Raw genomic sequence first — 17541 nt, forward strand, 5'->3', positions numbered from 1 at the left:
ATTATTAATTTGCTTATTTTACCCCATAACCGCCTATCCACTAACGCATAGCCCCCAGCTCGCAGGCGCATCTAAAGAGGGGGGGTGGGTAGAGAGTGAGGGCAGAGAGAGAATGGGGAGAGACAGAGAGAAAGGGGCAGAGACAGAAGGGCAAGATACAGAGGGAGAGGGAGGTGGAGGGGAGGAGGAGAGAATGTGAGGGTGTGGGAGGAGGGGAGAGGGAGATGGGGAGAGAGGGGGGAGATGGGGAGAGAGTGGGGAGGGGGAGGAGAGGGGAGGGGGGAAAGGAGCGAGAGGAGGATGAGGATGGGGGGAGGGGGTGGGGAGGAGAGCGCAGAGGGTGGAGACAGGGGTAGGGGAAAGGGGTGGTAGAGGGTGGAGGGGGGGAAAGGTGGGTGAGGGGGGTAGAGAGGGGTGGGGGAAGTGGAGGGAAGAGGAGAGGAAGAGGGGGAGGTGAGAGGAGAGGAGTGGGGGAGAAGAGGGGGAGTAAGAGGGGGAGGGGAGAGGTGGAGGGGGAACGAGGGGAGAGAGGAGGGGGAGAGAGAGAGAAAGGGCGTACGCCTGTCGAGACGCTGCATAAGCCGTCAAGACACTGCGTACGACGTTGAGAAGCTGCGTACGCCCTTCGAGACGCTGAGTACGCCCTCAATGCGCCTGCGGGCCCGGCTCTCTCTCGCTGGCTTAAGCCAAAGATCGGCTGTTCCCCCGCTGCTTTTCCGAGCAAGGCGAGTAGCAGCGGGGGAAGAGCCCGATCTTTGGCTTGAGCCAGCGTGAGAGAGCCGGGCGGGGGGGGGGGGGGGGGGAGTGGAGGAGAGCCGGGATGGGGGGGAGTGGAGGAGAGCCGGGCAGCAGCAGGAGGCGACAAAATGAGTGAGTGGCGGGGGGGGGGGGGGGAAGGATTTTATTTTAAATGTGTAGATTAAAACGACGACATTTAATGAGGATTGGATTTGCGAATGTAAAAGTGAAATGCCTAGCGAAATGGAAAAAATCTCGGAGTTTTTGCGTGTGGTTTTGTCGGACCGAGGAATCAAAGGCCAAATCTGACACCCACAAACAAATAAAGACACAAACAAATAAAGACACACACACACACAGTTTTAAAAGTATATAGATAGATATGATGATATGATATGATAGATATATGATATATGATAGATGTCACCTTGCCTGAGAGATAGCTCTTGGGGTGGAAAGTGGTCCAAGTTTTTTAGGTCTTACTGTGGAGCTTTATTGTCAGAGGGTGGAGTTAAAAAGTGTAGATAGGCTAGCAGAGAATGTTGCAGACATTTAGTGCAACGACCTTCCACTAATATGCTCCAGTTGCCCAACGGTAACTTGCAGCTAGTTTTCTGAATAAATAAGTGTCCTTGGTAGAATGCAGCTGAGATTGGAGTAACCTTCATATCAGAGTGGAAGAGAACTTGGATTAAACATGTCTCACAGTGGCATGCAATTCAGTTCCACTTCAGTGGGTTGCTTTTAGGAGATGAGATGCAGATGAGTGCGAGGTGTTGCATTTTGGGAAGTCAAACCAGGACAGGACTTTCACAAAGAATGGCAAGGCCCTGTGGATTGTTGTGGAGCATAGGGATCTAGGAGTGCAGGTACATAGTTCCTTCAAACTAGGAGATAGGGCAGTCAAGAAGGCTTTTATCAGTTACGGTATTGAGTATAGAAGTTGGAATGTTATGTTACAATTATACAAGACATTGGTGAAGTCAAATTTTGAGTATTGTGTTCAGTTTTGGTCACCCTTCTATTGGAAGGATTGGAAAGGGTGCAGAGAAGATTAATGAAGATGTTAAGGCCTGAGCTATCGCTAGAGGCTAGGCATGCTAGGACTTTATTCCTTGGAGCATAGGAGGCCGAGCAGTAATCTTATAGAGGTGTGTAAGATCAAGAGGTGAATAGGTAGGGTGAATGTACAGTCCTTACTCAGAGTAGGGCAATCAAGAACTAGAAGACATATGTTTAAGGTGAGAGGGGAAAGATTTAATAGGAACATGTGGGGCACCTTTTTCACACGGAGGGTAGTGGATATGTGGAACGCACTGCCAGAGAAGGTTGTTGAGGCAAGTACTATGACAATATTTAAAAAATATTTGGATAGTATATGGATAGAAAATCTCATGATGTTTTAAACCTTCATAACTTTTGTAATATTCCACCGATCGGAACAAAACTTGGTGCGCTTAGAGCAGAGGAGAACGGTGAGTAACGTGGCGGAAAATCCTAGAGATGTAGGGTACCGTTTATTGTGCAAATTTAAAAAAAAGCAAACCAGAAGTGGTCAAGATAAGAGTTTTAGTAATAGTATAGATGGACAAATGTGGGCAGGCGGGACTAGTGTAGCTGGGGCATAATGATCAGCATGAACCAGCTGGGCCGAAGGGCATATGTCGGTGCAGTATGACTGTGATGTTCAATTATTAAAATCATGATAGAAAATTGTTGGAGCAATGCTCAGAAATTTGACACCAACCTGTGCTGAGTTTAAATCTACTGGTGGGCAAAATGGTTAGGATTATAGCTTGCATGCATCCAGATGCAACTGTGAGATAGAGATCAATTTCTGTATCTGAGGAGGTTTCTCAGCATTTCTTGATAGATGAGGAGGTTTCTCAGCATTCTCAGCATCTGAGGAGGTTTCTCAACATTCCTTGATAGGCCACGTATCGTGGTTGGTGCCACACCTACATTTATATTTGACTTGGCTTGTGGTGAAGATTATGCCCACTGTCCATCTGGGTGGATGGAATCTACATTGCGATTCTCAGCTCCTTGAAGCTGAGAATGGGTAGTTGATGAGAATTCTGTCTGTGACTTTTCTTGTGGCAGATAGTAGGGAGACCTACATAATTAGTTCTGCAGCCAGATTTATTTTTTTCTGGAAGGTGGTTAGGATTGTAACATTACTGACGTCTGTGGGACATTCAGAGGTGTAAATGCACAATAATTAATTATTGTGCCATACTAAAAGGATGTGGAAGGAATACGAGAAATGCACATGCATTGAAATTGCTGACCTGAATCAGAAAGCAATGATTTAAGAATTAAGTTCTGATCAGCATAATTGGAATAATTAAGCAGTAAGAACAAAGTGACCAGAAGCTTGAGTTGTGTTTGTAGACTGGTTTGCACTCAATCTGGTTTGATCTCCTTGGTGTAGTGTAGTCAATATTGTGAGCAGTGAATATGTTGAAAAAAGTTCAAATAAATTATTGATTGACAGTGTTTGGGGCAGTAGAAAATAAGAGATTTTGGCACAAGTGTTGCATTTCTTATGATTGCATGGAGTCGGAAGTGAATATTAATAATTTAGAGGATAGACCCAAAATGCTGCAGTAACTCAGCAGGACAGGCAGCATCTCTGGAGAGAAGGAATGGGTGACGTTTCGGGTCGAGTCCCTTCTTCAGACTGATGCCAGGGGAGTGAGCGGTACAGAGATAAAATGTAGTCAGAGACAGTAAGACTGTTAGTAGCAATGTTACAACATTTTGAGATTTTAAAAATCAAGTCTGCAATTTAACTTAAGCATAAAAAGAAGTTTAATTTGGCACATAATTCACTTTCATATCTTCAGTATTAAAAAAAGTTATGGCCATTTTCATACTCGGAAATTAGCATCTTGTTCCCTGATACTTTTCCATTGACCTAACACAAAAGCTGTGATCGAGGGCAGTCAAAAACCCATAACTTCCTTAAAAATTAAGAGAACTGAAATACATTTTCAGTTATTATAGATTGAAGCATTCTGAAACAAATATGAAACAATCTTACTTGGATGACCTGAAATTAAAGTATATAATTAGTTAGTTACCTATTTGTAGCTAATTACAAAATTCAATTACTAGATCTAAACATCTATCAATTTTTTAAGAAAAGATTAACATTTCTAAATAGCCTAAGCTTCCAAATAACATTCACACAAGAATTCACAATATAACATGATTTTTAAATCTCATTGTCATGAATTTATAGGCCAAATGGAAGGAATTTAGTGTTTAATTCCCGTAAATTAATGGGCATTTTAATCATCTTGCGAGTAGGATTTTGTGGAGCGCGATCGTTTGGAACGTTGTGGTTGCGGTGAATTTAAACCCCATATCGGCAGGAAAAAATACTGCCGGTTCGTATGAGGCCTAAATCACCTTTTCGCAACGTAAAATTTGGATTAAGGTAATCCTAAGAAGCACATTTATATGTAAAATAAACGGCTTACCTTTAGCTGTCCCGTATGTGAAATCGGTCCCGTTATCGGCGTTGACGGCATTAGAAGCGGCATTACTCCAGCGCTGAAATTATCCTGCGATTAAAAAATAATAATTCACAGAACGGCAGTCTGAACAATTCTTCAGCATTAGCTAGCAGCCCGAGGAAATATATATCGGGCAGGCAGGAGAAAAAACACATTTTTACCCCGCCCCCCCCCCCCCCCCCTCCTCAAAGGCACCAAAGTGGCAGAACTGCAACGCACTGAAGGCAAGTTTTGTAACATACCTACTGTTAGGAGAACTGGGAAGGGGGAGGGGATGGAGAGAGAGGGAAAGTAAGGGCTACTTGAGGTTAGAGAAGTCAATGTTCCTACCGCTGGCGTGTAAGCTACCCAAGTGAAATATGAGGTGCTGTTCCTCCAATTTGCGCTGGGCCTTACTTTGATAATGGAGGAGGCCCAGGACAGAAAAAGAAGAAAGAGGAGTTACTGAAACATGCTGGTGGAAGTTGTGTCTATTTGTGGCATCAGTTTTGGAAAGCCTGTAAGGCTTTTGTCATCATTGGTATTGGCCTCACCCACGGGGTGAATATTTATTGTCTGTCTCTAACTGCCCTTGAAGATGGTTGGGGAGCTGCCTCTTTGCACCAGTGCAGTCTTTCTGGTGAATGTTGCTGGGTAGAAGTTTTAAATCCTGAGGGACTGGCAGAATATTTTTCAGCTTGTGTGACCTGTAATGTCAGGTTATGTTGCCGTAGCGGCGTGCATGAGTGGATCTGGCGGCCGGCCAAGAACATGGACGGACTAAGTGGCCACCGAGAACGCCCGCACCACGTGCCACTGCAAAGAAGGGCCCGGTGGGCAGCTGCCTGCAGGGGGAAGCCCGGAAGCCCCATAGACCAGAGAGTTGAGGAGTGAGCTGCTGGTGATGATGGATTCGATGAGAGGGCCGGTAGGAGAGGAACCTGGGTATTGCCTCCAGTGTCTTCAAGGTTGGCAGCAGGAGGCATCCTCCCAAATACGGAAGTGGTCATGCGAGGAGGGGGATGTCAGGTCACGGACGTGCAGCAGCCAGGGGCTTACCTGGGCTTACTTGGGTCGGGAGCGCGCCAGTACTTCCAACACTTTGTAAACAGCGTCAAAATATGGTGACTTTGCATTTGTGGGTTGTGCAAAAGAATTTCACTGTGCTGTGTATACGTGACAATAAAGAACCATTTGAACATGATATTCAACTTTAACGTGCCGAACATATAAAACATATAGCTAAAACCAATGAATCGCAGTTTCCTTGCAAAACCACGTAATTTGCAATATCAAGTTAAAAAAAAGAACTTGAATTGATAACAGTGAAATAGTGATTGTGTGTGTTATTTCATAATGCTGTGGGTTCCACATTATTTAGTATATTGTAGCTGCTTTCATACATCAACATTCGGGAACAACTTTTATTTTATGGAAGTGTCGACTGAGGTTGGTAAAATCTGGGGGTCTTGCAGAATCAAGAAAATGTAAATTACTTAAAAAAATTAATGTACTTTAGCTATCCCTAAGCTGCAGCATTTCTTACGTATATTAACAATGGTCACAGCAAAAAGTAAAGCTCTTCAAATGTGGTATTAAACACTTTTGCTAAATTATTTTTTTGCATCAAATCTCTCTGAATATTGTAATCTAATTGTATTATGCACATTGTTTCTGCAAGTATTTTGTAGAAGCTGATGTCTTGTATTTTTCTTTTAATTGGCTGCCTTTTCCCCATTTAAGGATAATCTTTTCTTTGTAGTCTGTTGCCTCCCTTTTTATTTGCCAGACTAGACTCCACTGCAATGACAGCATAAACATTTGCAGCTGTCTTAAGGCTGTATACCATTCGAAAAAAAATTCTCACAATAAATTATTATAAAATGCTTTATTATTTGTTTCTTTAAGTTTGGTTAAAAAAAATATTGAAAATGTAGTGAAATTCCATGGTGCTTTTTATAAACAATTGTATACACTGCTGGAAGTTATTTTAAAGCTTCTACTTTGTGATCTGTATTTATAATGCTTATTTGCTAAATAAAAATGACAGCTATGATCGGATATTTGATTTTGCGCTGGAAGAATGTGAATATGTGTATCAAAATAATAACGATTGTAAATATACTCAGAACAACTTGCACTAAACATCAGTAAGGAGCTGATCATTTTCTTTAGAAGGGTTAAGCCAATGATCCACAACCCTCATCATCGACGGGTTGGCGGTGGAGAGAGTCAATAACAAAAGTTTCTGGATGTGTATATTTCTGAAGATCTGTCCTGGCACATAAAGAAACCCCATCAATGCCTCCACTTCCTTAGAAGATTGAGGAGATTGAGATATATCGATGAATACTGTTATGAACTTCTACAGGTGTACGATAGAGAGCATATTGTCAGGTTGCATTACAGGTTTGTTCTGCAGCTCGATGCACAGGAATAAAGGAGATTACAGAGTGTGGTAGACACTCTCCGGTCCATCAGAGGTACTGACCTTCCTACCATCGAAGGGATATATGAGGCGCTGCCTCAAAAAGGCAGCAAATATCATAAAAAACCCACATTACCCTCATTTCACAATTGCCATCAGGAAGAAGGTATAGGAGTTTGAAACCACCAGCTCCTTCCAAACAACAATCAGGCTCTTGAACACTGCACCACACTAACCTGAACTATGTACTATGAACTCTCTTTGGTGGCACTAAAGACTTCAGAGATTTTCTGCATGAGTTTTGGGATTGTTAATTTATTGAGTATATGTCTATTTTATATTATTGACATGTATTGTATTTACAGCCCTGTTATAATTATAATAATAATAATAATAATAATAATATATTTTATTGTCATTGCACATAAGCGCAACGAGATTTGGTATGCAGCTTCCATCCGATGTCATAACATAAATAACTAATAAAATTTAGAGAACATGGTTTGTAAAAGAACAGTAAAACAGTCAAAACAGTTCAAACAGACTAAAGTGCAGATGTGTCTGTGCGACGTGACCATCCGAGGGAGACAGTCCAGGGGGGTGGGGGGCACTCAGCAGGGCCGGTTCAGAGCCGCTATAGCTCTGGGAATGAAGCTGTTCCTGAGTCTGGTGGTTCGGGCGTAGAAAGCCTTGTAACGTCTGCCAGAGGGAAGTAGTTCGAACAGTCCATTACAAGGGTGTGAGGAGTCTTTATGGATGCTGACTGCCTTCCTGAGGCATCTTGTGTGGTAGATGCCCTCCAAGGCTATTAGCTGTGTCCCAATGATCTTCTGCGCTCTGTGGACGACGCCTCCGTGCAGCTGAGATACCACACAGAGATGTCATACGTTAATATGCTCTCTGTGGTGCAGCGGTAGAAGGTTGTCAGCAGCAGCAAGTAAAGATTTCATTGTTCCATGTCGGTGAATATGACAATTAAACAGTCTCTCTCTTGACTCTAATGATAGACAAAACATTTCTGCTGATGTATTTAAGAACACTATTAAAGTTGCCAATTTGGAGATTGTTTGTATCGAAGACTTAAACAAACTTAGGAAACTTGTTACATTGCAAGTATACTGGTTATAAACACAATGAATTTATGAGATAAGATGTATCCTCTACAAAGCAGCAGTTTTTGACAACTTACGCTAGTCACAGTCAGTTCCTCAGAGGCTCACTTTCTGAGTGACTATGGAGTGAGTCACTTTTTTTCCTTTTGTTGTGTTCTATTGACTGCAGATTCCCTTCCTTCTCGTTTGTGCTTGCCCTCACTGTCAACAGTTTTACTCTTTGATTATATCTGGTAATTACCAATTTCCAGAGCTTACGTCTCTATTTTTTTCAAAATTTCATTTCATATTTCATTTATTATTTGTCTTATCTCTTTTGTAGATTGAGTTGTTCCTTAACTTTGTTTATCCTTTTACATACTGAGCTACTCCTGGAATGGTATCCTTTTATAAGTGACTGAAAATTCTGCAACTAATATCACTTGCTTTAGTGCCATGGTATTTTGATTGTAAGCAGGTAGGTAAGTAAGTTTATTGGCCAAGTATTCACATGCAAGGAATTTGCTTTGGTGCTCCGCCCACAAGTCACAACATGACATACAGTGACAGTTACGAATGACTCAGAAAACACTAAACATTAATAATAATAAAACATTAATGATAAAACATCATTGATCAAGCATTGATCAAACAGGAGATTGAGAGGGGATCTAGGAGATTGAGAGGGGATCTTATAGAAACTTACAAAATTCTTAAGGGGTTGGACAGGCTAGATGCAGGAAGATTGCTCCCGATGTTGGGGAAGTCCAGGACAAGGGGTCACAGCTTAAGGATAAGGGGGAAATCCTTTAAAACCGAGATGAGAAGAACTTTTTTCACACAGAGAGTGGTGAATCTCTGGAACTCCCTGCCACAGAGGGTAGTCGAGGCCAGTTCATTGGCTATATTTAAGAGGGAGTTAGATGTGGCCCTGGTGGCTAAGGGGATCAGAGGGTATGGAGAGAAGGCAGGTACGGGATACTGAGTTGGATGATCAGCCATGATCATATTGAATGGCGGTGCAGGCTCGAAGGGCCGAATGGCCTACTCCTGCACCTAATTTCTATGTTTCTATGTGAACCCTGTGCCTTTTTGACTGTGGAGTCGATGGTAGCCCCCCCACTTAAGGTCCTTGGAGATGATGGTTCCCAGGAACTTAAAAGACTCCACAGATGTGACTGTGGTGTTGTTGATGGTGAGTGGGGTGAGGGGAGGGGGAGCTCTCCTAAAGTCTACAATCAATTCCACTGTCTAAAGAGCATTGAGCTCCAGGTTGTTGCTACGGCACCAGGACGCCAGCTGTGACACTTCCTGTCTGTAGGCAGATTCCTCCCCATCCTGGATCAGTCTAATCAGGGTTGTGTCGTCCACAAACTTGAGAAGCTTGACAGTGGTGTCTGTGGAGGTGCAGTCGTTGGTGTAGAGAGAGTAGAGGAGAGGAGAGAGTACACCGCCTTGCGGTGCTCCTATGCTGAGTGTTTGCGGGTTTCAAACACCAATGTGCTCTATGTCTGTTAATCGGTGTTCTGGCCCTAGTTTGCTTGTTTCATGTACCATGCAATGTTGGCACGTTCCTGGCAGATATAATGTACTTATTCCATCCGGGATAACCTGTCTGCTTGAAAGGTGACACCACATTCTAAATTAATGTCCTGGCTTTCACATTTTAAACCTAATTCTGTTACAGCATATTCTTTGCAGTTAGCATTATTTTTGATATAATTGACCATTGTGCTTGGCTACCTGACCTTCCACCTTTTTAAATGCAGAATTAATATTTGTTGGTTTTGCAGTTACAGTTGTTAAAATATTGTTCATCATAGTAAAGATATGGAAACTAAGACATTGATAACATATAAGCTTGTACAGGTGCACAACCTTTTATCCGAAGTTCCAAATAACGAAAAGCTCCGAATAGCGGACATTTTTTCGGTCCTTGAAGAAAGGTCCTTGAAGACGTTCACCGAGGGCGGCCCGCAGAGGTGACAGCGGAACCTCCGGTCGGTCCTCGAAGAAAGGGGAACTAAATCCCCATTCATAAAAGAGAAGGTGAGGGTATATTGCGTGGGAGGGTTAATAATTGACAATCTGCTGCTGCCTGCCCGCTGAGTTAAAAAGTTCCCACGGTAGACTCACGATATACAGTGTATCGTGAGTCTTGCGTGGGAACTTTTTAACTCAGCGGGCAGGCAGCAGCAGATTGTCGCTCCCTTCAGTTTCACCCCACCTACACCCCTCTGCTTCCCGGCCATGTGTGTGATCCCTTCCCTCCCCTCTCCAGCTCCCCGCCTATTGCACCGGCGCGGGGCTTTGCACTGTCTTCACGTCGGCGATGCCAGCAGTTCAGTGCCAGTCACCGGAGACGTCAGGACCAACGGGACACCGACCCCCAGGCCCACTGCAAGCATGGAGATCCCAGAGACCCACAGCCAGCAGCAACTCTAGTCCAGCCCCGCTCCAACTCCAGAGGAACCCGGGTTGCGGATGAGGGGGCGCAGCTCGGGCTGTGGGCGAACTGCCACTTGTCGCTGTAGCGGCCCATCGGGGAGCGGGTTCCGGGTGGTCCTGACGTCTCCGGCCACCCCCCTGGACAGGAGCTGAGAGACGTCAGGACCACCAGAAGCCGCTCCCCGATGGGCCGCTACGGCGACAAGTGGAAGTTCGCCCACAGCCCGAGCTGCGCCCCCTCATCGGGACACCGACCCCCAGGCCCACTGCAAGCACGGAGATCCCAGATCAGCAACTCCAGCCCAGCCCCGCTCCAACTCCAGAGGAACACGCTCCCCGTAGGGGCAGAAGCTGATGGTGTGCAAGGTACGTCTTGTTCTTGGGGTGGCGCAGCTCGGGCTGTGGGCGAACTGCCACTTGTCGCCGTAGCGGCCCATCGGGGAGCGGATTCCTCTGGAGTTGGAGGGACAGGGAGACACAGCGGCTTTTGAGAATGGTGGGCAATCACTTCCAAAATTCTGCCCACACAGTCAGTACACCTCTCCTACACTTGTCTCCCGCACTAAGATCATCTCGCAGAGAATGATCCCAGCCTAACCCTCCCTATTCTCTCCTATTCTGCAAGAAAAAACTACATTAAAGACTCAAACTCGCGATCGAGTAACTGCCAGGATCGAGGCGCAAACCCGCGACCTTGCGGATATGAGCCGAGCACTCTACCACTGAGCCAGCCGTTAAAATCTACGCTAAAAATCTTCCATTCCGAAAGCCAGAAAAATTCCGAATTTTACGAAAAGTGTCTGGTCCCAAGGCTTTCGGATAAAAGTTGTGCACCTGTATATCTAAATAACTTCATTAATTGTTTCACCAATTTCTAACAATACAACATACGAGACCCATAAGGTCCTCTCTTTTTGTTTTGTGACCTTGATAAAGAGGTCACATTCCTGCTGTAAAATGAAAATTAGTCATTTTTTACCAGTAGAATCCATTGCATGAGATTGGAAGGTCCTGTTGAAATAGAGAGAGGAATAAATAATATAGCACATCAAACGCTTGAATTGTGAAAATTGATAAATCATTTGTAATTGCCTCTTTTCACATTACAGAGACAAGGAAAAGATTCTGATCACTCACCATCTGTTCAAGATCTGGTACCTATTCTTAATGAACAATCAGAATACATTCAACATTTGGAGGCAGAAGTCAAGCTTTTCAAGGTCAGATGCATATACTTCCCAAATTAGTTATTCATTAGAGGTTAACCCTTGTTTTCAGAATTTTAGTGCATTTGTCAAAAAGCACAAGTTAACGATTTCCTCCACCATGATAGCATGTTAAAGGAAATCTGGATTCCAATTGTAATTTATTCTTCTACATCAAATTCAAATTTAATCACTTGTATAATTCATACCTATTAAATGAACAAACAAGAATAAAGGTTAAGTAAAGGAAATATGTCATGTATAAAGAAGAAACTGTCTTCTATGCTCTGTTTTTCTCTGAGGATCCAGTAAGATTTTTTCCAAATGAATAACCTTTTCAAACTTACCAATCAATTTTTATTTATTTTTTTATTGGCTGGATGATATAATTCAGTCAAAGATAAGGGGCCAGAAACCCAATTCTGTGCATACTAATTGTCACATGAGATTTGTACCATTTTGGCTCAACTATGAAGTAGCCTGCAGTGTGAGTGATTGTAAAGCTGGAAAAATGCAATCTAATTCATTGTCTTGAAGTGGCCCATCAATACAATGCAGCTATCCCATGCCATGCAACCAAGTTGTTAGTTATCTATTTCAGTGAGGTAATAAAAGTGCTATTTGAAAGATAGAGCATAAAGCAAGTAAAGTTGAGAAATTTCAGCTGGATGCACTAAACTAGCTCCTTTTATTATTATCTGCAGCAGACTATGTACCTCACAATTTGCAACATTTACCTGCTTCTTGACTGTATATCACGTTGGAGATGGTGTGTTACAACATCTGAGAACTGTATTCCATATAGACCAGTGCCCAGAAATAATTAACAATAAAAAAAACAGGAAAAACTGGAATCACTCAGCAAGTGTGGAAAGAGAAACAGTTAACATTTGAGTTGTGAATATTAATTATGTTTCTCCTTCCACAGAGGCAGACTGATCTGAATTTTCCAACATTTTCAATAGTACATGCAGATTTCCATCATCTACAATACTTTTTTGAGTTTTATTTACTCTAAAACAAATCAGTTAGTTTTGTTCACCCCTAGTTTTCTAAAAGAGCTCAGCTTACACATATTTTTGAATCATAGTTGTACAACATACAAACAGGCCTTTTGCCCCACCTCCTCCATGCCAATTGTTTTGTTCATTGACATGAATCCAATTTTCCTTCATAAGGTCTGCAGCAGCCAAGTTCAAAGCGGAATGCAGCAGCAGCCAAGTTCATGGCACTATGGGTGGCTCTGCGGCACATGAGGGGGGAAAAAGAGTGGAAGGGCAATAGTAATAGGGGATTCAATTGTCAGGGGAATAGATAGGCGTTTCTGCAGCCGCAAACGAGACTCCTGGATGGTATGTTGCCTCCCTGGTGCAAGGGTCAGGGATGTCACTGAACGGCTGCAGAACATTCTGGAGGGGGAGGGTGAACAGCCAGTTGTCGTGGTGCATAATGGCACCAACGATATAGGTAAAAAAAGAGATGAGGTCCTACAAGATGAATTTAGGGAGCTAGGAGATAAACTTAAAAGTAGGACCTCAAAGGTAATAATCTCTGGATTACTATCCAGTACCACGGGCCAGTCAGAGTAGAAATAGGAGGATATTGCAGATGAATACGTGGCTTGAAAAATGGTGCAAGGCGGAGGGATTCAAATTTTTAGGGCATTGGAACCAGTTCTGGGGGAGGTGGGACCAGTACAAACAGGACGGTCTGCACCTGGGCTGGAATGGAACCAATGTCCTTGGGGGAGTGTTTGCTAGTGCTGTCGGGGAGGATTTAAACAAATGTGGCAGGGGGATGGGTGCAAGAGCAGAGAGGCAGGGGGGGGTGTAAAATGAGGGTAGAAGCAATAGGTAGCAAGATGAAAAGTAAAAGTGGCAGGCAGACAAAACCAGGGCAAAAATCAAAAAGGGCCACTTTTCAACATAATTGTATAGGGGTAAGAGCGTTGTAAAAACAAGCCTGAAGGCTTTGTGTCTCAATGCAGGGAGTATTTGTAATAAGGTGGATGAGTTGAACGTGCAGATAGCCATTAATGATTATGATATAGTTGGGATCACGGAGACTTGGCTCCAGGGTGATCAAGGCTAGGAGCTGAACATCCAGGGATATTCAATATTCAGGAGGGATAGAGAGAAAGGAAAAGGAGGTGGGGTAGCGTTGCTGGTTAGAGAGGAGATTAACGCAATGGAAAGGAAGGACATTAGTTTGGAGGATGTGGAATCGGTATGGGTAGAGCTGCGAAACACTAAGGGGCAGAAAACGCTGTTGGGTGTTGTGTACAGGCCACCTAACAGTAGTAGTGAAGTTGGAGATGGTATCAAACAGGAAATTAGAAATGCGTGCGACAAAGGCAAAACAGTTATAATGGGTGACTTCAATTTACATATAGATTGGGTGAATCAAATTGGCAGGGGTGCTGAGGAAGAGGATTTCTTGGAATGTATGCGGGATAGTTATCTAAATCAACATGTAGAGGAACCAACGAGAGAGCAGCCTATTTTAGACTGGGTATTGAGTAATGAGGAAGGGTTAGTTAGCAGTCTTGTTGTACGTGCCCCCTTGGGCAAGAGTGACCATAATATGGTTGAGTTCTTCATTAGGATGGAGAGTGACATTGTTAATTCAGAAACAATGGTTCTGAACTTAAAGAAAGGTAACTTTGAGGGTATGAGACGTGAATTGGCCAAGATTGACTGGCAATTAATTCTAAAAGGGTTGACGGTGGATATGCAATGGAAGACATTTAAAGACTGCATGGATGAACTACAAAAATTGTTCATCCCAGTTTGGCAAAAGAATAAATCAGGGAAGGTAGTGCATCCGTGGATAACAAGGGAAATCAGGGATAGTATCAAAGCGAAGGATGATGCGTACAAATTAGCCAGAAAAAGCAGCATACCAGAGGACTGGGAGAAATTCAGAGACCAGCAGAGGAGGACAAAGGGCTTAATTAGGAAAGGAAAAATAGATTATGAAAGAAAACTGGCAGGGAACATAAAAAATGACTGCAAAAGTTTTTATAGATATGTGAAAAGAAAGAGATTAGTTAAAACAAATGTAGGTCCCTTGCAGTCAGAAACAGGTGAGTTGATCATGGGGAACAAGGATATGGCGGACCAATTGAATAACTACTTTGGTTCCGTCTTCACTAAGGAAGACATAAATAATCTGCCAGAAATAGCAGGGGACCGCGGGTCAAAGGAGTTGGAGGAATTGAGTGAAATCCAGGTTAGTCGGGAAGTGGTGTTGGGTAAATTGAATGGATTAAAGGCCGATAAATCCCCAGGGCCAGATAGGCTGCATCCCAGAGTACTTAAGGAAGTAGCTCCAGAAATAGTGGATGCATTAGTAATAATCTTTCAAAACTCTTTAGATTCTGGAGTAGTTCCTGAGGATTGGCGGGTAGCAAACGTAACCCCACTTTTTAAGAAGGGAGGGAGCGAGAAAACGGGGAATTACAGACCAGTTAGTCTAACATCGGTGGTGGGGAAACTGCTAGAGTCAGTTATTAAAGATGGGATAGCAGCACATTTGGAAAGTGGTGAAATCATTGGACAAAGTCAGCATGGATTTACGAAAGGTAAATCATGTCTGACGAATCTTATAGAATTTTTCGAGGATGCAACTAGTAGCGTGGATAGGGGAGAACCAGTGGATGTGGTGTATCTGGACTTCCAGAAGGCTTTCGACAAGGTCCCACATAAGAGATTAGTATACAAACTTAAAGCACACGGCATTGGGGGTTCAGTATTGATGTGGATAGAGAACTGGCTGGCAAACAGGAAGCAAAGAGTAGGAGTAAACGGGTCCTTTTCACAATGGCGGGCAGTGACTAGTGGGGTACCGCAAGGCTCAGTGCTGGGACCCCAGCTATTTACAATATATATTAATGATCTGGATGAGGGAATTGAAGGCAATATCTCCAAGTTTGCGGATGACACTAAGCTGGGGGGCAGTGTTAGCTGTGAGGAGGATGCTAGGAGACTGCAAGGTGACTTGGATAGGCTGGGTGAGTGGGCAAATGTTTGGCAGATGCAGTATAATGTGGATAAATGTGAGGTTATCCATTTTGGTGGCAAAAACAGGAAAGCAGACTATTATCTAAATGGTGGCCGATTAGGAAAAGGGGAGATGCAGCGAGACCTGGGTGTCATGGTACACCAGTCATTGAAAGTAGGCATGCAGGTGCAGCAGGCAGTGAAGAAAGCGAATGGTATGTTAGCTTTCATAGCAAAAGGATTTGAGTATAGGAGCAGGGAGGTTCTACTGCAGTTGTACAGGGTCTTGGTGAGACCACACCTGGAGTATTGCGTACAGTTTTGGTCTCCAAATCTGAGGAAGGACATTATTGCCATAGAGGGAGTGCAGAGAAGGTTCACCAGACTGATTCCTGGGATGTCAGGACTGTCTTATGAAGAACGACTGGATAGACTTGGTTTCTACTCTCTAGAATTTAGGAGATTGAGAGGGGATCTTATAGAAACTTATAAAATTAAAGAAACATTTAAAACTCCGTCCTCTCATCTTAAACCTATGTGTTCTTGTTATGATACCCCCACCCTTGCAATCTACTCTATCTAAGCCTCTTCTAATTTTACACATTTTTATCAGGTCTCACCTTAGCCTGCTTCGCTCTAGGGAAAACAAACCCGGCCCATCCAATTTATCCCAATCACTAAAGTCCCCCAATCCAGGCAACAACCTGATGACTATTCCAGTACTGCACACAACAGTGCAGGTACTATCTAATCAGTATTTTGTAAAGTCACAACTTTTCTATTCTATGCCTTTCCTAAAAGGCAAGTGTATCATCTTCACCTGTGATTTAATTTCTTGTTATTAGAACTACAAAGGAAACTAGTTTAAGAAGGAACTGCAGATGCTGGAAAATCGAAGTTGGACAAAAATGCTGAAGAAACTCAGCGGGCGAGGCAGCATCTATGGAGCGAAGGAAATAGTCGCCTATTCCCTTCGCTCCATAGATGCTGCCTCACCCGCTGAGTTTCTCCAACATTTTTGTCTACCTGGGAAACTAGATTACTGCTTTTGAAACTGTAGTGAATGCCATCTGTGTTTGCCCACAGCCTTGGCAAAGGTACGAATAAACAGTTGTCTAAAACAATATTTCACACATAATGCCAGACGCAAAATCTATATGTAGTGCATTTAAAGACTTGATTTTTTCTTTGATTTTTGGTTCAGTTTCTTGTGGGGGTTTTTGGGTAATTATCTGTAGCCAAATCGGTTATTTTTGATTATTAAAACAACTTTAGGTAAATGGATCAATGGTTTTCAGAATAACTATTAATCATAATAAACAACATTACCATTTGACACCTGCATTTTTTTTCTCTGTGCATGGTTTCGAGACTGATGTCAATGACTATTTATGTTTCTACAAACAAATGTTATTTATTAGTAGATTAAGAATAATATTTGCCATTTTGAAATCCACATTCTTAAAGATGATGTATTTCACAATTTTTTGTGATGATTGGCAATTCTGTACATTTATTTGTAAGTCTGTCTGAAAAATATCATGCTCCTGATGGTCTTTTTTATCCGTGGGAAGTTAAAATGTGTTGGAGATAGAATTATTATAAATGCGGTATTTAAGATCCATATGAATTTTGTGAATAATCCATAAGTTGATGGGTCACACTGTGAAGAACGATTGAGTAGGATGCGTTTACATGAACTGGAGTTTAATAGAATGAGAATGGTAGATGGTGAAAACATAGTTTCTCAGAATAGGGAGTCTCGAACTTGGGGGCTTTATCTTGCGATGACAGGTAGACCTTTTGGGACATTGGAACAAAATGTCTTCACTTAGAGAGGTGAGAAGTCATGCATATCAAGTTGCTTGAAATAATATGTGCTGAAGATAGAAACATAGAAACATAGAAAATAGGTGCAGGAGTAGGCCATTCGGCCCTTTGAGCCTGCACCGCCATTCAATATGATCATGGCTGATCATCCAACTCAGTATCCTGTACCTGCCTTCTCTCCATACCCCCTGATCCCTTTAGCCACAAGGGCCACATCTAACTCCCTCTTAAATATAGCCAATGAACTGTTCTCAACTACCTTCTGTGGCAGAGAATTCCACAGATTCACCATTCTCT

The 17541-nt window shown here is 43.0% G+C and overlaps 1 protein-coding gene across 2 annotated transcripts in view; it reads left to right on the plus strand.

Moving 5' to 3' along the window:
* sdccag8 (SHH signaling and ciliogenesis regulator SDCCAG8) overlaps positions 1-17541 on the plus strand; it is a 331517-nt gene that overhangs the window by 17574 nt on the left and 296402 nt on the right. For both annotated transcript variants that reach the window (XM_033025849.1, XM_033025848.1), the window contains exon 4: positions 11318-11428. In XM_033025849.1, the coding sequence (XP_032881740.1) occupies positions 11318-11428 (111 nt within the window). The remainder of the gene's footprint in view (positions 1-11317; positions 11429-17541) is intronic.

The sequence above is a fragment of the Amblyraja radiata genome, chromosome 8 (assembly GCF_010909765.2).
Source record: "Amblyraja radiata isolate CabotCenter1 chromosome 8, sAmbRad1.1.pri, whole genome shotgun sequence".
In the NCBI taxonomy this organism is placed as follows: domain Eukaryota; kingdom Metazoa; phylum Chordata; class Chondrichthyes; order Rajiformes; family Rajidae; genus Amblyraja; species Amblyraja radiata.